We start from the raw sequence: 25750 nt of genomic DNA on the forward strand, positions 1-25750 counted from the left end.
GTAGTGATTTCCCTCCCTGTCTTTGGATGTTGAATGAACTTGCATGAGGTACACCACGTCTTTGCAGTGTCCAGTCAAGAAACTTCAATTGAAAATGTATTCCTTCTTTTGATGCAAAAATAAAAATGACTTCAAATAGAGATCATCTGAAAAATTAGGAGGTTTTATAGCTCATTCTCTGTATCACTCAAAACCAAGAGGAAAACAGTCACTCTAGAATTATTAAGGTTGGAAAAGATCTTAAAATCACCAAGTCCAACCATTAACCCAGCACCACCCTGTTCACCACTAAACCATGTCCCTGAGCCCCATATCTGTAAGTCTTTTAAATACCCCCAGGGATGGTGATTCTACCACTTCTCTGGGCAACTTATTTCAATGCTTCATAACCCTTTTGATGAAGAAATTTTTTCTAATATCCCACCTGAACCTCCCCAGGTTTGAAGCCATTTCCTCTAATTCTGTCACTTACCTGTGGGAGAAGAGACTGACCCCCATCTGGCTACAGCCTGTTTCAGGTGGTTGAAGAGAGCAATAAGGTCACCCCTGAGCCTCCTGTTGTCCAGACTAAGCAACCCCAGCTCCCTCAGCTGCTCCTCTTAAGACTTGTGCTCCAGACCCTTCCCCAGCTCCGTTGCCCTTCTCTGGACTCGCTCCAGCCCCTCAGTGTCTTTCCTGCAGTGAGGGGCCCAGAACTGAACACAGGATTCAAGGTGTGTCCTTGCCAGTGCCGAGTACAGGGGGCAATCCCTGCCCTGGTCCTGCTGGCCACACTATCCCTGATACAGGCCAGGTGCCATCGGCCCTCTTGGCCCCCTGGGCACACGCTGGCTCATGTTCAGCTGCTGTCACCAGCACCCCCAGGGCCTTTTCTGCTGGGCAGCTTTGCAGCCACTCTGCCAGGGCCTGCAGTGCTGCAGGGGGTTGTTGTGACCCAAGTGCAGGACCCAGCAGTTGGCCTTAGTGAACTTCATACCTTTGGCCTTGGCCCACTGATCCAGCCTTTCCAGATACCTCCTCAGAGCCTTCCTACCTCCAGAAGATCAACACTCCGTTCAAACTGGTGCTGTCTGCAAACTGAGGTAGACATGATCCTCTAGTCCATCATGTTGACAGAAAGCATTTTTATGCCAAGTGGAATAGTTATTTTGTAAATAGAAATCTTCAGTTGCTCTTTAACAGGCTTGTTTTCAAAATCTGAGCATCTTGTTCTGTTTAGACATTTAACTATTATGCTTGTCAAAGTTTGTTTATTAAATAGAAACCAGTCAATATAAACCTTGCTATGTTCAGAACCCACGCATCACAGAGAAAATCTCCTCCACAATAAGCCAGGGGCAAAGCACTTCCAAGGTAAATGAATGTAAGCATGTGCTGCAGTATGCTTATTTAACACTGCTGCAAAACCCTACATGGTTAAATAGCAGAGTAGTTGAAAGAAAGATTTATAAAACAACAGAAAAAATCAATTGCGGGCCCTTTTTCACAACTGGAGAATAACCATCTAATGAAATTGAAAGCAGTGCATGCCACACACAATAATTGTTCAATATAAATAATTATTGTATACAACCAGATTTAATCTCTGAAACTCAGTGTTGCAGGGTACTGTTGAATTCTAAAGCTTTGCATGTCAACAGGAAGATTCAGCTCCTCTCCAGGATACAAACCCTTATCCAGAACAATCCAAACAATATCTAAAGCAATCACAAACACTGCTCAGGTACCATCACCTACTTGTTTTAGAGCAGAAGTGGTCAAAGCCTCCCTATAATCAAGAAGTGAACTAAACAGGCTTTGCTCCTCCTGTCATATAGAACAGCAAATTCCTCCAATGCAAATCCAAACACAAAAGAACAAGTGCCTTTATTATGTATGACTCTGAGGAGAAGAGAAATGACCAAAGCATCACTGGAATAGAATGCAAGACAGAATCTGCCTTGAAAACGCACACAAACAGAAAGCAAGAAAATTCTTCCACTTATTATCAGAGAAAGGCAATATCGAAAAAAATTATCATGACAACAGTTTTAGTTTTAGCTTGGGAAGCATGGAAAGTAGCTACCATTGCTTTCCTTTCCACCTTGTTCTGCAGTCTCTCTAAAGAGATAGGGCCAAACCCACAGCCAGAGGCAGGCACTATGCCAGCTGCTACCACTGCTTCAACGGATATTGGAAAAGCCAGTGAGACAAGGATAATTGCGGGCATGTGCAAACTCTGTAGGAACCCTAGCATGACTATCAGCACCAACAAGCAGGAGAAGAGGCTCAAGTTGAGCCTTGAACAGCTCAACTTACTGTTAATAAATCAAACGACCTTGGTTCCAATAGTTTGGATAGCAGACAATCTCATAATAACTGTAATTTCTTCTGTTTCCCAGATTGCCATTTTTAGAGTTTATCAGTCAATTCCAAAAAAGTCAAGTAAGTCTTAACTGACGTTATATCAGAGGCTAGCCAAGATTTATTCACAATAGATCAGCCATTAAAATGTACTATTTTCAAATTACAATAATCTAATTTTATAGATTCAGTGTCTAATGGACCCACAGCAAGACAGGCAAAATTCCCAGACTGCTAAGCATATCCTCCTAACAAGTGTCATCCATCAGGGCTGCCTAACAACATTATTGTGGATGTCTCAAGAGAATTATTTCCAGCACATACCAAGCACAAACTGCAAAGCCTGAACTTTTCACAGTCATTGCTACTTTTTTATTCCTTAAATTTCAATCAGTTGCCATTCCTTTTAATAGGATGGGTACCATCAATCCCTCCAGCAATCAGAGAAAATATGCAAAAAAGCCTGATTTTCCACTCCTGACTTATTTTTGTTACAAAGCCCTCAAGAGAAATGAATACATCAATAAAGAGTAAGGTCATTTTGGGAACACATGCAGTAAGTATTCCTCACATAGTAAGAGTTTAAGGAATGGTTTATAGAAGAGGAACCTCATGTTGAATTACAACAAGCAGATCAGAAAAGCTGCATTTGTGTTCCTGAACAATCCAATCACAACAACAGAGATGTAAGCTTTACTGGAAAACACCATTTGCAACATACCTCAAAGATTCCTCTCTCAGGCTACAAAAAGCTCTAGACTCTAAAAATGTCTTCCTCTTACGTTCTCTTTCTCTCTCTTAAAAATCCTATTTTTTGACACAAGCTCCAAAACTTTCTAGCCAGAGAACTTTTCTAGACCACAGTTCTATTTCAGGTGTATTTTCCTTTAAAATAAAAACACAGAAATTAAATTTTCCAAAGAAAAGGGCCATTAAAAAACCATCAGCAAAGTTCTCAAATCAACAGCATCCCTTCCGATCAACATTCTTTACAAAATCAGTTAAAATCAAAAAAAGAATTCTATGCTCATACATATAAACTTACATTTGACAAATACTTCAAAAAAAAAAAAAAAAAAAAAGGATCATCTGTTACCATTCTGTCTCAGCACATCCTGCAAATTTAAGCCCCTCCTTCTGAATGTCAGTGAAAGTACTCACACAGCAGAAATGTAAGAATTCAGTAACTCTTGTCTTACTTATTAAAAGCGCTTAGCCCAAGTACTAAATACATGCCATTGGCAGCAATTGATTTGTGACACTTCAGTTAAGTCTGCAATTTATTTAACACATAAAGGACCCCGGGTTCACTGTGTAGGGAAGGACTCAACCTTAGCAGGTAGGAGCTGCCAGCACTTGGATACTGTTATTAGAACTGGTTAAGGCAGTTTTTACACACAGCATTTATGCGCCTTCTGGTTCAGGCATTAGTAGCTAGATCACGCACTTGAATCACTCTGTGAAAGGCACCTTAAAATAGAGCTGGGGTCTGAGTTCACTTTTATCCCTGTAAACGCAGAGCAGTTTAATTGACTCTTATGTTTAAAGTCAAAGTGCTGAATTTAGTCTCAGGCTCCTCTAACACAATCCAGGAGGGGACAAGACTGACACATGTGAACCAACAAAAAACACTGAGCAAAGGCAAATACTCTTCGGAGAGGCAGATTGCTGTAACCCATACAAAAAGACAGAAGAAATTAATCTCTCACATAGAAAAAATAATATCCATGTTTTTCATAGCACTGTGTATAATTTCTGCTCCATTTTTTTTTCCCTTTGAAGAATACGAAGTGAAGAAGGTGAAGTCCTTCCTTGGCTAGGCACAGCTACCCAGAACAAAATGGGAACCATTAGTTAATACAACTAATAGGAAACATGGCGCAGTAGTTTCCAAGTGTGTTGAAGTTGTGAGCAGCACATTAAAGCCAATGAGCAGAAAGACCTTCTCCTCATCTGACCTAGTTCTGTCAAAGATTCACACATGGAGACAGTGGGTGTAGAGGTGACACATGCAGTATCTTCAAAAATTTTGGAAGGCAACATCTCACAGTGAAAGACACCTAAGACCTTGATGGGGAAAGGAAAGCTGGTTGAACTCTAGAAAATTCAGAGAAGATATCAGAAGGTTGCCCAGACCTGTAGGCGTAAAACAAAGTGAACAAAACTAAACCTAAAAACAATTCTGGGAAAAAGTGCCAGAAGGACAGTTGGTTTCAGGACAAAGCTACCTGATGCTGCAAGTATATTCCATCTGAAAGGAGATACAGACTTAAAGAATCCTCTTGGTTTTGGGTCATTTCTTTTTTTTATTAAGTAGCATGCAAAAAAAATTATAAAAACCCATTACAATTGAAAAACCATAATCACATTTCCTGGATTCTGAATTAATGCTGTCTGCAGGGTGACAGGTGCAGCATAAAAAGGCACTGTCCCAAAACAGTTGTCACACAAAATGAACAAAGAATAGCAGAAATGAGTACCAAAGGCTCAAAGAAACATTAATCTTTCATTAAATTATTCTAAAATGCAAATGTCAATTACCTCCTACCTGCTGTACACCTAGTCATTGGTAGCTCAGTAGATTCTGCACAAACAATGGAACACGGTGCCCAGAAAGGCTGTGGAGTCCATCCTTGGAGCTACACAGAGCATGAGTGTGCACATGCCTGAGCAATCTGCTGTAGCTGACTGTTCTGAGCAGAGTCACGGACTGGAGGATGCCCAGAGGCCCCCTCCCACTCCAGCAATTCCATGATCAGATTAGAATGGATTTCTGAGAAGTTATTTAATAATGACTGTTTTTTTCTCAAAGTGGATTAGCGAGGGTGCTCTGTATAAACGTTAAAGTCTTGAAAGAACCCAAACAGAATACAACTGGGAATGAAGTCTACAAATGATTTTTAAGTCAGCTTGGTGGACAGAAGAGGATCTGGGACAGTATGACCCAGGAAAAGCATTGGTCATCACTAATGAACAGATTCACAGAGAAAGCTGACAGTGAGTAGCAGCAAAATGAGATTCAGTCTGGAAATGAAAGGCCCAAAAAATGAATCACCTACTTAAATCAGTTCTGTTTTAAGAACCAAAAGTAAAAAGATATACACAACCATGGCAGGTGTCTGAGGCAAATCTTAATTCAACACTGTCAACACTCGTCTCTCTGATCATATCACCAATTTCCTTCACAGTTCATAGGTAAGCCACTGTGTTTATAAGGGAAATGCAACAAACAGGAAATAGAAAAGCTTCCTTTACACAGAAGAGACAGCAATCTTAGGTCAAGAGGCATCAGTGACCTTTCTGGAGAAAGAAAGAAGTGCTCTTGATGAGACAAAGAATTGGGAACTAGGTGATCCACCTCAGTAGTTAATCACTGAAACTTAATGGGCTTTGGCTCAGGCTTACAAAATAACTGATCTAACTCCAAGGTCTTGCTCAAAACATACCACCTAAAATAACTTGAAGAAGTGTCCTTTATTTTGTTAAACTAACCTCCCAAACCAGAAATTCAAAATGAGAAATCATTTCTTCCTCTGTTAGCTGCTCTTCCCAATACCACAGGACTATGGCAATTACTTCATGCCCTTACATAACACACATGTGTTCCTTTCCACCCCAAAAGAGAAGTTTTGTTTGTTACCTCTTACCGACAGTTATTTTGACAGTTCTTTTCTGAGAGTCCATCCTCATCTTCTCCCATAATATCCACTGCCGAAAATATCAGTGCAACCAGAATTGCAAAGCAGCATACCAGTGCAAAGATCACAATGCATCTTTGCTGGGACTGAAAGAGATTAAGATTAAAAAAGTTTTAATGGCATGAGCACATTTTAGTCAACTACTTGAGACTCTAAAACTTTTACATAAGATCTAAATTTCTTTGAAGACCATACTGCCATAGCTGTCAACATGAAACACACCTCAGGATGAAAACACTCTCAAAACTGTCCTTCATGTATCACCTTGAGATGTATTTTAAATGTCTCAATCACTGTTAAATAATTCATGTCACAAATAATATTCATAATTTAAACTGCTTTCTGTTTGTACCAGAAGGAAAGCATTATGCATTAAAATAATGACTCCTACATTAACGACATATTTTCTGATTGTGCCTCACAGGTAAAGTACACATTTGGGATGGCACTTAAAAGTTTCATTGTGTTTGGCTGAAATAAAATGTCATTGTAAAAAGAGCAAAGTTTCTTTTTTTGCTACAAAAAGTACCTGACATTGTCAGTATGACTGTCACAGCCACTCAGACACTTTGGCTAGTCCTTGCCCCACAGTATTTATAATATGATGAAAACAATTTCACAGATGATAGATAGGATTCAAGGAAACAACAGGAGGCTGTTGCTCAGTATGATCCGTAATGCCCTCCACATCTCCGATTAAATACTAAAACATGGCATAGCACTACGTTATGAAATCTTGCAGTAATAAATCAGATGCACCTGGTAGCGCCCTAGATAAATGTGAAATCTCCTAAAGCAGTCTCTTGACATGCAATTTACATAAAGGATATTCTATTCTGAAGCCAAATGTTCAACAAATATACTGTGCATTTTTCTACTGAAGTAAATTTAAACAAGACCACACACATAAAAATATCAATGTCTAATGTCTGTTTCCACAGTTATTTTCTTAATTTTCATTATTGCCCTGTAATTAAAATGTCACATAGAGGAAAAAGCCTCATAAAGGAATGGGAAAGGGAGGAAGTGCACAGGAAAGCATGGAAAGTGTAAGGGAAAGGGAACAACATCATGCTTGCAGCTGATAACCAATTTCATAGAATTTCCATTGTTTCTGACATTTTGTTTAAGAGGCTGTAAGTTTCAGAGTAATAAGAACATTTTCCCTTACACATAAAGAAAAAGTCTAACTTCTTTTTAAATAAAAAAACCTCTAAAACTTCCCAGCTAGTACACTTCTCAGGAGAAACATGCTCATGTTTCATTTCAGAACAAATCAGATATAAAGATTTTTATTTCAGTCTGAGAAAATCCAAAACACAGCAAATGTCTTCTGCAGACAAACAGGAGAAAACTCATCTGAAATTTAGTGACAAATGTATCCTTTTATCTAACAGTAACACTGAATGTGTGGCTGAGGTTATATGCATATTTTAAATATAATGCACATTAGACACTTTTATACATTTCAAATATATGTTTAAATCTATATTTCTAATATATTAACTAAAATCTTACAAGAAAGCAGCATAAGAAAATGTTCCTCAGCCATAAAAAGCCTACGTATGAAATAAATAAAATGTGGGAAGTTTTTTTTCTGCTGCTAGGTAGAATCATGGCAACTTTTGAAAAGAGTTGTAAATTACTGCACCTGGGTGTCCAGAACTAAGGCTGCACATTGGAACTTAAGAGAAAATTGTTAAACACTGTCTCACTGCCTCATACTGTTGGGAAGAAAAACTAAAAAGTGCCAGAGAAAAGTAGGTATTCAGGTCTGGGACACTGCTCTATGCCTTCTCATCAGGCCTCTTCAGCCTCCTGTTAAGATGACCCTTGTCTCATGCAGTTTTTTTGCAATACTGCAAGTGTATTCACAGAAACTGTTTGATGCAGGTTCCTCCATGCACTGAATGTATCACCACGGCAGCAAGATAGCAAAGCTGCTCCCATAACCAGCAAACCAAAAAGAGCCTGGGCTCATTTTCTAGTCCCTAAGAGCAGTGGATGTGACCCAGCAGGGCTCACAACAATAGGGCTCTTTTTCCTCCCAAATCAGGCTAACTGCAGCCATTCTACACACTGGGACTAGCTCTGAGTTACTCTGGATAAATTTGTAGCACAAGCATCCTAGCTGCCACATGGTGTGAAAAACTTCATGCTATTGCTCCAGGGAATAACTCCCATCTTCTTGTTACGCTGCCATGCAAGCTGCACAACAACTACACAGAGTAGTGGGATCACTGGACCAGCAGGAACCACATCAGCCTTTGAGGCTGGGCCACTACACACGGAGACAGCAGGAAATGCTTCACTAAAAGGTGGCCACAGTGTTGTAAGTCATAACACACCTCTAGAAACCTCTTAACATACTTAAAGCTTGAAGGCCAAATCCATGTAAAATCTACAGTGTACCAACAATAATATGGTATGACAAGGAGGAGAGGGTGTGGGGGAAAAAAGGTAGCTGCAACAGATGCTTTAAGTTCAATACCAGGAAATTTTATGGTAGCAATTTCTAGGTGCTCATGTTAAAGCAATATGGAAAGGGGAAGTCAAAATAATTCTGAATGGATCCTCCTAATCTAGCATTAATTTCCATTCCACATAGTTTTGGGGAACATATTCAAGGTTTCTTGACTTCTGCTTTGTAGCTGAAAATCATATGAAGTTTAAATCCCTGTTCTTTCATGTATACAGCTCGTCAAGCTCTGCAGTTGGAGTGACTGCTGCTCCCTGTAAGCAGTACAAACTCACTACCATTAGTAAGATCACTGCTATTCTACAAGCACTAAAATAAAGACAGAACCACACAAACCTATTTTACTGCTCTTATTTTCAGAGCTCCTTTGTATTATGCAGTTGTCTTTGACAACTATAATGGATTAATTATTTCACTTTTTCTTAAGTACCAGCTTAACAGTATGATAACAAAGAGCATAGGGAACCTTTTAAATCAACATTCAAAACCCCCCTGTGACTACAGCAGTTTTTATTTGAACTAAGGATAATACAAAATAGTAAATAAAATAAAGCAAAAGTTCCAAGTTTGTGATTCTCCTAACTCTAAATTTTTAGCCACAGGTCTGAAGGGTCAAGTAAAGACCAGCAAAAAAAATTAAAGAGAATAAGGAAGATTTAAAGAAGTTTCACAGTTGATGTTGAACTTACTCCTGCTGAGTGGTGGGTTTTTCATTGCTTTTAATTCTATATATTACATATAAATTAATGCTTGGAAATTGATTACATTTGTATTTATTCTAGAAAAGAAAGAATAAAAAATAGCTACTTGTATCAAACAAGTCTTCTGAGCCTACTTTTTCACAACAGTAATAAGTCCTTATTTTCACACACTTTGCCATAATGCTGACAATTTTCAAATCATCTTTTCCTAATTAAAACAGATTAGGACAGACCATATCCCTGGTCTATTATACCATCTATGAATGCCTCTGTCTGTGTGTATGTGCAAGTAATAGCAGCCTTCAAGAAAGAATCCAAAATCGAAGAGCTCACACCACTGACAGACTAGAAGGAACCTGCTAGGCTGCTCTTCAGACCCCTGTGTCGGTGGGCTTGGGCAGACTGTTTGTTTGATGCTGTCTCATTGCACATCCCCTTGGCAACTGGGATCCCTCTGAGCTTATCAGACCTATGCTTCTTTTTGCTCCAGTAAATGCATTCATCAGCGTTCAAACTTTCAGTCTTCAACCCTTAATTACACAATACAGGGTCGTGAGGGATCTCTAAAACTTATGCAGTCCATCTGTCCATATACATAGTTATTTGTACGATTATTAATTCTGACAGTTATTTGTTTAACCTGTCCCCAAAAATCCACAGTTGAAAGAGATCCTGTAGTGTTTTCAGGCAACCACATCCCATATCTAAGCCCCTGACTGACACCTAACTTAAGTCTCTTATGCTGCAACAATTCTTTTTTTCCTTCCTGTACTCATGGAAAACAGCAAACAGAGCATTTCATTCTTTCTTTTACATATTTAAAGGCTGCTACAGATGCTAAGAGGCCCAGGGCCAGACCACCTACTAGCTTGACTGTACTGATGTGCAAGCCCAGAAATTCTGTTGCATGAGAGAAAGATTTGTTCAGAGCTTATGGAAGATTGGGAAAGAAACTCCTGCAGGAACAAGGACTATCAAAAATACCAAGAGTAAAACATGTTCCTTTCACCTGGCTCAACTAGCTTAAACAATACCTAAGTTAAAATAAATCCACCAAAATGCTGCATTTACTAAAACAAAGCATGGCGATTTTTCATGCTGTTATACCTCTAGGGAGAGAGTGAGAAGAAAAGCAAAATCTGCACAATGGGTATGCAGTACAGTACTATTCAGACTAAAGTTTAATCTGGGAAGGACCTGCTTGTTCATTATTAAGAAAAAGGATAGTCTATGTCAATTAAGGTTATCAGAGCCTGTGATACCCATGCAGAATTGAGAATGAGAGCAAGAAAAAGGCCTCCATTGTTACTGCACTCACATTGCTCAAAAGCTGTTATGAACACTTTACTGGCTCCTAAAGCTTTCAGTTTCTTCACAAACAACAGGCATTTCTGTGAGGCTGAGATTTTAATCAGGAATTATTCTTCCTCCAATGCAGTACAAGAATGTCCTCTCCCAAAACAGGAGCCATGAAATTGCAATGCTGTATCTACAGAGAAAACTGACTACATAACAACAAAACATGTCATGGCTTTGAACCTGTGCTTCATTTTTTTATACCTATTTAAAGACTAAAGAAGGCAATACTTATACACCACGCTAATACAGAATTTATATCTACTTGTCAGAACTGCTGAGGCTCTAAGAGGCAGGTTTTCACATATCATAATCTGCTCCTTCCTGTAACACATGTGAACACAAAAGTGACAACAAAAGCGCTCGTCTGCAACACCCATAACTGTTCACAGCCCTTACAGAGCTGTTTGTGAGTCAGGTTCTATGGCATGCTACAATACCCCTGCCAAAGAGAACAAGGAACTGGACTTCAAGAATGTCTTGGGGTGACCTTATGATGTGTATCCCATATTGCTGCTTATGACCAGAAATTAATTTTTGTGCTTTTCTGTGCCTCTAAACTGAGCCTGAGAGGGGGAAGGAAAAACTGAGCAAAACTTTTTCAAAGCAGTTTGCGGCTTGTTCAAGGTCAAGTAGAGATAGTGACTTCCCCCCCCCCAGCTGCAGCAGGGGAGCGAGGAAGCACCCGGCTTGCTGCTTTCCAGTCAGCTTTTGGCCAGTTGTTTCGGTTTCTTGTTCTCCGGAGAGAGACTGAGAGTTGGATTTTGCTTTTCCTTCTCTGGAATTCTGGATTTTCTCCCTTTTCTACAGGACTGCTTTCAACCTCAGAGCACATCGGGAGGACTTTCCATCGGGCACAGAGGGCCTGGCCCTGGCCCAAGCCCCAGCTCTGAGCAGACCAAAGGGAGGACTCTAACACTTTCCCAGGTTTTTCCTCCACAGCGAAACATTCTATTATTTAGCCTTATTTTCCTTTTCCTGTGTGTTTGGTAAATAAATAGTTTTATCTCCTTCACTTTCCTTCGAGGAAAATTTATTTTTTCCCGAACCTGGAGGGGGAAGGGGTTTGTACCTTCTCTCAGAGGTAGATTTCTAAATTTGGCCAAACTGGAACAAAGAATTAGCAATCATTCCTGGATTACCCTTGGTCCTTAAAATCATCATGTGTGTTTATTAGAGAAAAACATTGCTATAAATACTATTTCTCCTTAATCTGGAATCTGAGTACACTAATAACCTTCAATGTAGCCTTGGATCTCCCAGCTAGTATGATTAATGCCAATCAACACTTAAAATCCTCTTAAAAATAATAGGAAGGAATAGATTCAAGAGTGTGAAGGGAAATTAAATATTTTAAAATTGGCTGGACCTAGTTAGCTTTATCATTGGATATTTAAGGTAGTGGCTGAAACTAACAAAGGACCTTTGGGACTCATCTCTGAAAACTCACAAGTCTGAGTGAAGTATCAGAAGACTGGAAAAAGCAAAAGTGTTACCCATATGCAAGTAAAAATGGTGAGCAGACAGTAGAAGTTGGGAAACAATAAGCTAGTTATTTTAGCTTCAGTCTCTAGAAAATATGTAGATATCTAGAAAGTATGAAGCTTTGTCATGCAGAAGTCACATCGATCAATTTTGATTTCTAGCTTTCCTAGTCACAAGCCCTATTATTCTGCTGGAGAGCTGAAAATAACATATACTCTCACCTTTAATAAAAACTTTCTTAAAAACCACAGCAACTATTACAGGAGAGGTGTAAAGCTGGTTGAAATATCAAGCTCATTGAAAAATGGGAGGACATCTTAGAAAAGACTCAGAGGAATCTGCTGTGTATCTGTTTTTGTTCATGTCTCCACTAACAATCCAAATTATGGAGTAGAAATGAAGAGTGCTTATTACGTTTTCAATCAAAACCAAAGCAGTATGAATTGAAAGCATGCTGGAAAACTAGATTAAAATTTAAAAATGTTCTTGACTCTTTAGGGAGTATGTCAACAAATTTAGGTTAAATTTCCATAAAGGAAGATAAAAGAGCTACAAGCAGGTAGGACCAATCAGTTGTCCATATACAGGAACTGAGAAACCACTAGAAAAAAGAATAACCAAAATTATTAACAGGCTGAAACAGATGCTTCAGAGGAAGACAGACAAAAAAAGGGTAGGAGTCCATAGTTTGGAGAGTAGAAGAACTATGACCAAGGGGTACAATATCTACACATGAGCATCAGGTATAGTGAAGGCAGAATTATTCATCAAGCATCACAATAAGAGAAATAGTGGATGTTTATTGAAACTTCCAGGAGTCAAGCTTCAAAAAGATAAAGTACTTTTTATGAAGATGATATTAAGCATCTGGAATTTGTTGCCACGGGAGGCTATGAAAGCAAACAGCAGCAGGAGGTTTAAAAAGAGTTTAGACAAAGCCCGCAAAAATACGTCCTCATAAGATGCTAGAGAAAACAGGCTGGGATGTGCCCTCTACTAGAGATGATGGGAAACATGCCATTGCCCACTGGTAGGCACACAGTACAGGCCTGGAGATGCTGTGAGTCCGAGCTGCAGAATGTATTTTCTACATTCTTAAATAGTTTAATTTTTCCACAGAAGGAACCAAAATTTATAGCAGAGAACAACCTGGTCATGTCACATCATGCCACATTGCGTTGACTTAGATTTCTACATCCTGCTATAATGCCTGAACTGCATGCAAGGCAAAAATAATCCTTAACCTCTACTTCAAGTTGGCATATTTTGTTCACCTTTCAAAACTGCATGCAGACACTTCAAAGCAAAATCAACAGTAAATATTTAGGCCTACGGTTGCCACTGAAACAAGAGAACCACCAATTAATTCTCCAACAAACACATCCTTTAATATGTTTTCCAAGCAAACAAGAAGGCACACTGTCCAGCAATCTCCCTGGCTGGCCAGTTTCTTTTGAATCTGTATTTGAAAGAAAGATTTATATCAATCTAATTATCTCAGACATTTTACAAGATCCATATGCAGGTAGATTTGGCTGAGAAAGACACAAATAAGTGCCTCTACCAAGGGAAAGACGGTCCACCACACCCAGGGCTCAGCAGCATGCAGCCTCCTGGAGACAGCGGTGGAGGAATCACTGCCATGGGGGAGTTGTGGGCCCTGAGCACACACCCAGAGTAGCAGCTGTGTTGGCTTCACTGCTCTCTGAACAAACGTTTGATCCAACAGCTCAGGCACATAACACATGGACCGGCACATGGCTATAAATAGAAAACCAATAAACTACTTTGGAAGAAATCCAAGGCTTTAGAGGTTACTTATCTGGACCTCCTCCAAACAGGGTGCTATACTGCAGAAGGATATTAACATTCAGAACATGAGGTCTGTAACAAAAAAGGTTTCCAGCACATAACCAGCTAACCTCTGATGTAATTTGTTGACCACAACTGGCATAAGAGAAGGGATGAAAAGCCTGAATATATTTAAGTGTTCATGTGCCGTTTTCCCAAAATTGGGCCCTGAGTTCTCATCATGGTGTATCGACTCAGGCTTCAGCATAATGTAAGGCAGTATTATTATTTGGCAATGTCAAAAAAAGCCATTGTCCACCCTAAAAATAACATTCTACTCAAATCTAATGCCTCCTACAAAGAGAAAAAGAAAGAAAAAAGCTATTGAACAATCTCAACCTGGCCTGAACAGCCAATTCAGAAGACTATTAATACTTCATCAGTATGAAAAAAAACTGTAAATAGGATTTCTATATTCCAGTATATCTTTGTGCATCTTTAAACCTGGACCCTCTAAGAGAGGACTCTTACTGCAGCTAGCATTACAGCCCTTACTTCACCAAGACAAAACCAAACAAAAAAAAAAGCAAAAATTGTGTTACAAACAGGTATACAAATGCTGTACCTAATTTTATGTATTAGATCTTTTATGTACAGATAAGAGACCTTCTATGTACACCTTTTAGTTCACAAATATAATTAAAAACTGAACTCTTGAGAAACCAGGCGAAACCCAGCAACTAATCACAGAGCAAACAAAGATTTGGTCTATTATTTCCTATCAAGAGCTGGATCCCATAAGGCAGCATTTTGAGAAAGAATTAAATCGATAAATACATCAAGATGCAAACCATTAATATATTGCAGAACAGTCCATTTAAAATCAATTATAATCATCAGAGGACAGCTGGTGGGGGGGATATAGCAGATGATAAAAAGACTGGCCTATAGGCTACAAGTCCTGCTTCTTTCAACACCTAGTTTAATTTTGATGTTGACACTCTTAAATCCTAATAAAAAACTAGACTGAAGTATCAGAATCTCTAAAAATGAGAATCTTCCATGGACACAAAACAAGGAGTTGCAGTAACTTGCCATATTGCATCTGTCTCTAGCCAGCAAGTCTCTTGTTTTCAAAATCAACAGGGGAAAGAAATAGTCTATGGCACTACTCTTTTTTCCATACTTTGCTTGCATTCATCAAAATCACATTTTTCTACTAATCCTGACTCATGAATTTCTTAAATCTCTTCTGGAATGATCTGTTTATTGTACATGTTCAACTTTCAATCTAAATTACATTCCTACTAAAATGAAATTGAATGCTTTAAATTAAAAAGAAGGGGGAAATTTTATTTTTTTTTTAGTTGCTGATTAAACATGCTCAAAACTTTTTCTCTTACATATTTCAGACTAATTTTAAATGTCTCACCAGGAAAGGGAGGACATCCTACATTTGAAGTACTTGAAGCCATGCTTTTATTTCAGGTTTTAGTTCAGCTTTCATTTTCATTTGGTCACTTTTGAATACAAAAATGAGCTGGAATGCAGAAGTTTCCATTGGCTACAATGACTCCAGAGTGATTTCATCCCAATTCCTCTGGATCAGTCTAATACATATTGTTCTGGCAGCATAATTCTGCACCGAACTAGGCAGAACTGCAGTGACGAAGACAGCTTTAGCTTTTCAGGTAAGGCTCCTAAAGGAGCAATATGCAACAGATATAAATGCTCAAAATTTTAGTAATAACCATGTCATGCTATTAAAGCATGTTCCAGTATAAAGACAATCTGTTTAGATGGCAACATCCAGATATTCAGTACATTTTAACAGGCTGAATACAGGATAGGAAGCACTTGGGAACAGAGGACAGGACAGGGCGTGCTCTGGCAAGCTATGGTATTTACCACTGAAACATCAAAGAGTTTCAGACTCTGACAAAGGAGATCAGCAAAATGTTGGGCAGCAATTTTGTGAGCACACGATAAATAAATTTTTATGTGCTAAGAATTTTTTAAAAGAAAATACAGTAAACCTAACAATATCAGTGAAAGCATGTCTGTGACAGATCACTCCGTATCACGGAGACACCCAAAAACCACTGAGACATCTCTGTGTGTCTTACCCATACGTGTGCCATGTTTCCTGAAATCAGACAGCATTTGTAATGTAGATTCTGGTTCCAGGACAGTTACCAATTTGTCTCTGTGTGTCTGTGTGTGTATATATATATATATTCATTCCTAAATATGTATATTTATACACACAAACTGACATGTAATAATGACCACCAACATCCAACATAAATCTGTCTCTAAGCCACAAGGACAAATTAGCAGTAGGCAGGGCGAAGTAGCAGCATGAAGGCAGACCAGACTCTATACAGATGAGTACACTGATTTACACTAATTTACATTACCATTATATTACATTACAATACTCCAATTTACAAATGGCAATGCCTCTGTTATGCTTAAAAGTAACTATAATTTATTTTAGTACATTAGTAACTCTAGAAAAAAATTGTAGTAATGTACTCGGTTAAGTAACCTAAGACTTGCTGACAGCACGGCTTCAATTACAAAAGTCACTTTCTTTCAAAAAAGTGTTTTATATAATAGTGCTGCTAATTAAGAGAAACCAAGTGAAATTTTAAAGGAATGAAGAAATTTTATTCACAGTTTGCATATGTCATTTTTGACACATTAAATGATCATATGTACAATCAGCTCAAGCTTCATGCACACAGCTTTTGTTTTGCTAAGATACTTTCAAAATGAGACAAGACCAAATAAAAGATCAAAAAAAAAAAAAAAAAATTGTGGCTGCTGGCACATAGACTCCATCAGGGAGGCTGTGAGACACATATCTGAGCTCAAGTGAAGTTCTGTAGAATTAGAAATTCATCACTACCTGGAGTATGTGTCTTCTTTTCCAAATTAATGAGGCAAAATACTTTACATTAAAGTTTTAAAATTAGATTTTAGCATTTAATCCTGTGATTGGAACAGGTTAAGAATGTATCTACCTTACCATCAACTACAGCATCATTACATTAAGTTCCAACAAAGCAATAATTCTATAATCAAAGGCAAGTGGTGCAACTGAACCTGGAGGGACTAACTCATTTTGTTAGATAAATCACAAATTTCCAGTTTCTCTTTCATAAAGTGTAAAAAGCAAATTAAGAATATTTCAATTTTTTTTTTTAAAGTTTGCTTTCACTCATTCTGACAAGATACACTTAGAGAAAAGTTTTATTAACTCTACTATAAATTAACACAAGTTCAGGAAAAGAAATTATCTCATGTGGGAAGCATATAATTTTAGCTCATTCTGAATTTTTAAGTATACTGTGAGTACATGTTGAACTAATAGATTTGCCATTCGGCCAAGAAGTTAATTCCATTGTCAAAGAGAGCACAACCAATGTGACATTCACAATAGGAATTATATTCTACTGTAAAGAGAGATAAAGGAAAACAGAGGTTTTGATCTGCAGCTAATCAGAGATATAAAGGTAAACTAGTTAATTATAGTGATTAAGTGTATCCGATCTATGCTTTCTTTCCTATGGCAGACTCAGGAGGTAATTTAGGTACCATGGTTTTTATCCTACAGAATTCTGTATTTGAATTAAATGACAGTGTTCACACTTCTATATTTTAAGTAACTCTACTTGATTGAAAATTCCTTTACTGGCTGAAAAATACGTAATATTATGAGTAAAGATGGGACTGCCATACTGACTTCAGCTTCCCTGAATCACAACAAATGAACAAATATTTGAATATTTACAAAGACAATACATTTATAAGCACACACAAATATACAACAAGAAAACAAACAAAAAAGAGCACCAAGAGAAATAAAGACAAGAAACAAACAACAGCAGACCTTTAAGACCTCCATCTTCTACTTCCCTCTACCACAGTCTCTTTCCATGTGAGATCTGTCCAGTGTTCTCAGAGCTCCTCATAGTTGTAGAAGAATTTTTTCTACTCCTAGTGAAGTTGACACATACCATTATGGGTGGAGGAGATAAAGGTATGAGAATCAAGTTAACCGGGCAAAGCAAATTGTCCCTGGATGTTTTCTTTTTTCACTATTCCAACAATATTCATCCTTTCCCCTGTCCCTGCTTCACCAAACAGCAAAAAATAATTAATCACTGTCATGGTCTCACTCCAACTAACAAGCCCCCACTCTATTCTGCCACCTTACACATTTCTGCCTTCATACGGAGCAGACAAAAGTTGCACAACAAGGACACCAGCTTTCAGAACCAGCAGAAGATAATGGATATCTTGAGGGGAGAACAAAAAAATCAGCACCAGCAGGATCTAGTTTTGAAGGGTCAGAGAGATTATTTTTCTAGAGAGAGCTGCAACCAGGTTCCTGCAGCAGCAGAGTGAAAACTACTGTACTCTGATTAACTTTTCTCCTCGCACTGGAATTACCAGATACCTCTTCCACCAGAAGCAACACTCCCTGCTGTTTGCCCTTCCTGTGCTGCCTTATCTCCATATTAATAAGGTCAGACTCCTTCTGGTATGTTGAGATATCAAGGTGTCCTGATTTACAGCATTTTGTCAGGTTTTATTTAACAGCCTTGTTTTCTCATTTGCTACCTTTGTGGAAAAGGCTTTGTCCTACTCTTTTCTTTGTTTAATATATTACTGTAGTATTCTACTGAATTGGGCTCATTGCCTATTGTTCTATTATCTAGTCAAAATACTTATTTTTATTTTCTTAGTCTGTTTATAGGATAAATAAAATAGTTTTTAAAAATAATAATCTCCACAACAAGATATATAAGGACAATCTATCAACATCATAACTGAGTGGGCAGACATGTTAACTTGGCTTCCTATATTTTCTTCCTTCAACGGTTTTTGCATCCAAGTAATTAAAAAAACAGATAAAACAGAGCCCCATTATGTAAAACATTTCCCATTACCAGGTGGCAGAGATTCTCTTTCCCTCAACCCACCTTCAAATATCATGACACCTGACTTGAAAATGTCTTGAAGACCTCCTCCTTTATATTACATAATGTTTAAGTCATTCAGAAGTTTAGTTTAAGTTATTCAGAAGGAAAACTATGAATGCACAGGAATATACATATTTACATGCGGAGCCTTGACCACAAAAGTCTCAGTTCAATAGGAAAACTATCTTAGAGATTAAATATGATAACCAACATATATGACTGGTTAAAAAAAATGAATTAAAATATCTATCTAGGGACATGGTTGTTTCCATTAAAACCATAAAATGTTCTGGCCTACCTGAGTGTGCGTCTAGTTTTATTATTGTTTCAAGGTAGGCAATCATTACATATTTTTTAATGATTGCCAACTTGGAATTTTAATCATTCTGCAAAATGAAACATGGAATGAAAGTACAGTGAAATTCTGTCTTCTTATTCTCAGTTCTGTAGCAGACAACCCTAAAAAAGTAAAAATAGTGGGAGAGATGAAGACAAACCTTAAATACAAAACAGCCACAGAGCAACTTGACATGGTGGTGGCACACATGCCTCAGAGAAGTTTCAATGTTCCTGACAGCAGAGGAGGTGTATTGCACCTCACCAACAGAGATGCTTATGTACCAGACAAAGTTCCAGGAAAGACTGACTGCATGCCAAACAGTGCCACTAACCATTATCACCTTTCATCCTACTCTGAAGTCCAATATTTTTCTGGCGCTGGGGATTTTTCCACTCCCTTTCTTTTCTGACAGCAAACTTCTTTGGGAATACTTTCTTAGGAGGAAAAGAAACCAGCTTATTTGAAAGCCTCTTATGGCAGGCTATCAATTGATGAAAATGGCTATGGGCACAGGTTTGTCTTACAGTACCTTACAAGCCCTTTCTAAATTGAAAAATAAAGTGCAGCTTAAGTTTTCAACACAGTATCAGGCCCTAACACAGCAAAGCTTCTAGAGAAAGGTAGAGAGATTTATCTGTGAAATCTCAGTCTCAGGCTGACAGTCTCATTCCCAATCTAGAAGTAGCAACAATTTAGTAGAAGCTCTCACTCAAAAAAGCAGCCATTTTGTTAAGTTCTATAAAATTTACACAGACATCCACATTTATTTTCCCACACTGTCAGAAATGTTCATAAAATAATGTTCCAAGAGGTCTCAAAATATGAAAGTTTCCTCATTTCTCAGAAAGCAGCAAAATGCTAACTAATTGCTAGCATTTTGGAAGTAATTTGAGATACGCAGACCTTACACAGTCATATTAATTTGCATTTTAAGTTATCTCCTGAAAGCAGTAGCTGCGTAACACATGCACACTGTACTTACAAAAACAAGCTCAGTCCTAATATTTTTTGCATGTGTTGCTTAGGGCCTAAATATATTCCATATGATAAAAACCAATACAGTGTTTACTGTGTATTCTGGTATAATAACCTATAAAATTCAATTAAAATTGGGTACATATTTGTTTTCTGAATGTGTAATATTTTAACAAATATAATTTTAAGCAATGCACATAGATACTCTACTCCTCAAAAACAGCAAACTCAGTATAAATTGATAACATTTCCAGATTACTCTGTGTCACCCTGTGTCTCTGTACACATTTGTTGAGACAACAGTGATTCCCACAATTCTTCACATGCAGATTCCCTCTGTATAGGAAATGTAACTCTAATGGCAACAGGCTTGCTTTTCTCAGTTTCCTAGCTATTTATAAAGAAAATTAATAAAATGTTCAGTGGTATAGACACACTAGATATGTGCTTCTTCCACAGCACATTCAAAACAAACTATTCTTACTTTTTCCTGAGATAATATACAACATTTCAACAAGACAAAACAGACTTACTGCAGAAGCTATATGAGAGGCCAAGCACCTGCTCATACTATCAGTTGATTGATACTCTATATTCATGTCTGTGTAGAGATTATTTTTTAATTACAGGAATTTATTCTCATATTAATCTATTAAGAGATTTTCACAAGAACAGTTACACAGAAAGCATTGCCCCATAAACTGGAAAAAAGTTTCATTTTGTTGAATGGCATGCACTGCATGAACTACTGGTAGCCATGCAAATCAACAGATAGCTAGAAATCAAGAGCCACAATAGAAACCCACAACTATTTTTAATCACAAAATCGCAATTGCAATGAACAGTAATATTTAATACAGTTCAGTGTGTCAGCTACAGATCACCTACCATAATTTTTTAGTCATCAGTGCTGTCCAGACTACATCCTAACATATTTCACAGCGAGAACTTAATGATCTGGGGTCAAAGTTCCCTTTTCTTGTAAGTGGAGAGATATGGGGAAGATGCACAGACCTCACTACAACCAAACTTTCCAAACACACAGCAGAGATGCTTGGAATATGTATTCTAAATATACACCAAAGGACAAAATTTTGTAGCAGCTTTGAGCTAAAGACGTGCGTGCGCATGCATTAGAGACAGAAATGTCCACAAACACACCAAGATATTATATCACTAAAAATGACACTTGCTTTGCAGTAAGCTCAGCACACTTGTTACATTCAGTAAGGAGTCACTGGGGAGAGGATTGCTCTGAAAGGCTATGTTCACCCACTAAATAGCCACCATGCATGCTAGCACACACCCAAGGCAGATTTAAGTCACAGTGTGAGCCATGATCTATGACATTTCTCACGTTCCCCATTTTTATAATGACGACAAACTTCCCATCAGCTCCTGCCTTTCTTGGCTACCCACCTTTCTTTTGTATTGAATTTACTATTGGCTTTGAAAAAGCCTCTGTGTATAATAACAATTTTGCCACTGTCTTTAAAAGGAACAAGGCTTAGCTAAACCTTCAGAAAGAATACAGATGGATTTATATTGCAAAAGCCAGAAATACACTTTGAATAAAAATGTGATAAATTTCCTTCAAATCATAAAACTGTAGCCCTTCGTTTTCAGGGGGCATTAAAATGCAGACTATGATCACATAAAAGTCATTCATTCTAAACAACCTTTTCAGGGATAATATGCAATTCATTGCTTAAATACTTTGCCTTTTCTCCTGTCTATTCTATCTCTCTATGGAAACTCCAGTTCCCTATGGCCCTAAAGGCATAATTAGATATATGCCCAAGCCAAAAACTTGCCACTGAGCTCAAATTCAGATTTTGCTAAGGACATAAAACGGTGGCTATAATCTACTAGATTAATTTTGCCACGTTCATATCTTACTGGCAGGTAGAACACTCATAGCTCAAGCACTTCTGTTTATCATGGTTCTCTGCTAGACAAACCACTTGATCCCATTTTGAGATTACACTAAATATATAAAGAAACACTATTAGATATGGTGTAATGCCACCAGCCTGATTCATACTTTGAATACAAAAGCCTTGATCAAAATTTAATTGATGCTTCAAAGCATCTGGCATTTCATGGAATATTTAGATACTACCCTATTACATATTACCCTATGACATATTACCAAGAATAGATTGCAGTTTCATGTTCCATTGCTGCTAAGACTTTAATATGTTTATAATTTTCTTTGTCCTATTCTTCTCTATATTCTTTAGGGACCTTTCCACAGCATGCAAAAGTTCTAGATTTTGTTTTTCTTATGATGATTTTGCACCCCTTGGAGAAAAACCAAATGGCAAAACAACTCCCTTTGTCTGCTAGGATTGCAAGGCTCTATTTCTTCTAGACATTAGCTTTGCACTCAGCTGCTGAGCTCTTTACTGAGAAAAAGTGAACAACCTGAATGATAAAGTGTTACAGTAACTTCCTTTTCTGTTTTCAACTGTGTTCTATCATATACGTACTGCTATAATAACCTTACAAAGTCCATAGACTTTCTTCAAAATTTGTGCTAATACAAACATGAACAGAACTTGGCCCTTGTTGTTCTTAGCTCCTTCATGGCTGAAACATCTATAAAGTTATTTAGTAAAGATGAAAACATTTAAATACGTGTCATTCTGGTATATCTGCTTCTTGCATGGCTTTCAGCTCAATTCTTACATTAAAAAAACCAGTGGGTATACTGGAAGCTAACTAAGCTTCCTATCTCAACTACATATTAATAATAAACTGAGGTAGTTTGCAAAAACTTATTATAAAGCTTAGCAGTTCTGCTTGAGAAGCATATAAACTTTTTTATTAAACATAAGGGGGGAAAAAATAATTAGTTTCCATCAAAGCTACAATAATTCAAACTAGAGAAAATTACCTAGCAATTTATAAATTCAATAAATATGCTCGTGCTTATCCAGAGATCCCTCCAAGGACATTGCAACTATTTGCTGTATCTGCAGAAATTAATATATTCCCTTTCTGATGTATTGTAGCTGTGCAAATTGCTTTGTAGATGGCAAGATTGGCAATTTATCTCTTTGCTATGTAAGAATGGGCTCAGAGACTGTAAATGATTATTTGACCAAAAGCATCTCAAGTTTTTTGGCTTGATGCAAGAATTTTCCAGTACTCTGTTCTCTGTTAGACTCTGAAGAATCACAAGCTGAAAGAAAGCAGCCGGGCAATCCTCCTGACTGAAATGAAGATCTACACTTTTGAGAGAGAAGAGAAACTATCTGAAGGTTAAAAACAAAAAAAGAAAAAGAAAAAGAAAAAAGAAGAGAAGAGAAGAGAAGAGAAGAGAAGAGAAGAGAAGAGAAGAGAAGAGAAGAGAAGAGAAGAGAAGAGAAGAGAAGAGAAGAGAAGAGAAAAAAGAAAAGAAAAGAAAAGAAAAAAGAAAAGAAAAGAAAAGAAAAGAAAAGAAAAGAGAAAAGGAGAAAAGAAAAACAACAAACAGTCCGAAAAAATTGCAATCACCTTCTTTACCGTAGTTAAGCACAGGACAGAACACAGCCCGTGGTCCAACAGTTGTTTAAAAATGTAACTAATGATTTGGATGACACCCTTCTTGAAAAGCAAGCCCTGTCTCCTCTACACTGGGCTTCCACAAAACTTACAGGGCTACTTCAAGGAGGGTACCTAATGTGTAGACAAACTGAGCCACTCTGCTGTGGTAAGATGGGGAAGAGAATAGCCCTGCCCTATCATTATTTAAAAATCTGGAACATCTATAGGGCAACACCAACAAGCCATCGAAGTGAATTAATGTCCACTAGGATGATGGCATTCCACAGGCAGTTTAGGATAATGAGGTAGTAGAAGTTGTTTAAGGCCATCTTTCTGAATAGTAATCTTGGCTTATTGCACAAGGTGATTAAAACTGAGATGGGAGGTAGTGGACTGTCTGTAACAGCCAGTGCTGCTAAGAAAAACAATTGAAAAATATTTATTATTTATTTCTCTAAGGTACACAACCAGAATTATCAAGAACATGGTTCCCTTATGTGATATTACAGGTTCCAAACCATCCTTTTCAGCCTCTCTGATAGAACAATGTTCTATGGACTAGAATGAGGCAGGTCTATGGGACGAAGGAAAAAAGAAAAGACAGAAGTTGGAGCTCACTAACTACAGTGGTAAGACAAGTAACTTAAAGTACTACTATTAGAAAAGTGAAAAGATGAATACTACAAAAATATTCCTGGTATTTGTTGCTGAATTTCCCTGAAAATTATATATTGACTTGCAGGCAAATCCAGCAAAAGACCTAAAGCCCCATGCTTGTATCCCCAAGGATGCCCAGGATGAGGGCTTCAGCACTATCACCGAAACTACTGTAACTGTGCTCACTCTCCATGGTCTTGATGTTGGAGCACAGAGCACAATGAAGAAAAAATTCCTGTCATGGTGCATCTGATATTCAAAGAATTCTTCTATAAAGAAGCTAAGCTCAAATTTCTTTTATCTATTTCCCCCCATTTATTTGTGCCTGGTTTACCTTTATAAATATACCTTCAGAAGCTATACTCTCATAAGTGCCTGGCACATCCAAAGGAAAAAATCTCAATCTTTTCATGTAAGAATCACAGTATATTTTGCTATTTCTTTGGCAATATTATTATCTTTTTACTATCACTCACTGATTCTCCCTCAATTTCAGCAAGTTCCCTGTCTCATCTCTGAAAAGATATCTTTGCACAGGAGAATAAAGATGCATTGAGACTTTGTAGCATGCCTCAACACCTTCACTCAAATAGCCAGGAAGGCTTCAGTATGTTCTACAAAAATCTTTTGACTGCTGTCAGAAGTGTCAGAAAACAGCATCAAAGTCCCCTGAGAATACAGGAGGGTGCCAAAACAGGAGGAGTAGCATAAGCAATTTCCATCTACCATTTCAGATTGTCATTTTCAATAAACACCTGGAAACTTCCAATAGTTTCAGCATGTCCAAGTCCATGACCACAGCTCTTAGGGCTATCATGACTTACTCCATCTATAATAACACAATAAAACCTATGCAACTGTGACAGCTAATTCCAAAATACCAGTCCAATATCAAAACACTCCATGCTACTAATAGTGCAGAAAAATGCACATGACATTTATGACTTTATTTGCCTCAAAAATATTGTTAAACTATAGCCATCTATGAACATGATGACAGATTTAGCACGTAAACATATGGAAACATCAGCTTAGTTTCTGGAGTTGAAAGAGGCAAGCTGAATTTACTAGAAAAGAAGCAGGACACCAAAGAAAATTTCTTCATATTGTGAATTTTTATACATTTGTGGGCACAGAACCTCAAAGTCACGAAGTTCTGGTTCACTCATTTCAAAAATCACAGAAAATCTGGAAGAGGTATAGAAAAAGGTTAAAAGGATAATCAGAGTCTAGAATGTTTCTATATAAAGAAAGATTAAATAAACTGGTAATCTTCAGCTTGGAAAAAGACACGACTAACAGAGGAATGTGACAGAACTATAAATTCATAAGCAGCATGGAAAAGATGACTATGAAACAGTTATTCACTGTCTCTTCCAATAAAAACACCAGAGGGCATT

General features: G+C 37.7%; 1 protein-coding gene across 2 annotated transcripts in view; it reads right to left on the bottom strand.

Annotated features, from left to right (window-relative positions):
- The window catches only part of PLD5 (phospholipase D family member 5), a gene marked incomplete at both ends in the record, with an annotated part of 173749 nt that overhangs the window by 93719 nt on the left and 54280 nt on the right, over positions 1 to 25750 (bottom strand). The window contains one exon of one of the 2 annotated variants that reach the window (XM_082276932.1): positions 5991 to 6127. In XM_082276932.1, coding sequence (XP_082133058.1) covers positions 5991 to 6127 — 137 coding nt within the window. Of the gene's footprint in view, positions 1 to 5983; positions 6128 to 25750 lie in introns of those variants that run through there. The other variant, XM_082276933.1, reaches the window with a different exon arrangement.

Source organism: Coloeus monedula (assembly GCF_965178545.1).
Source record: "Coloeus monedula genome assembly, chromosome: 2".
In the NCBI taxonomy this organism is placed as follows: Eukaryota; Metazoa; Chordata; class Aves; order Passeriformes; family Corvidae; genus Coloeus; species Coloeus monedula.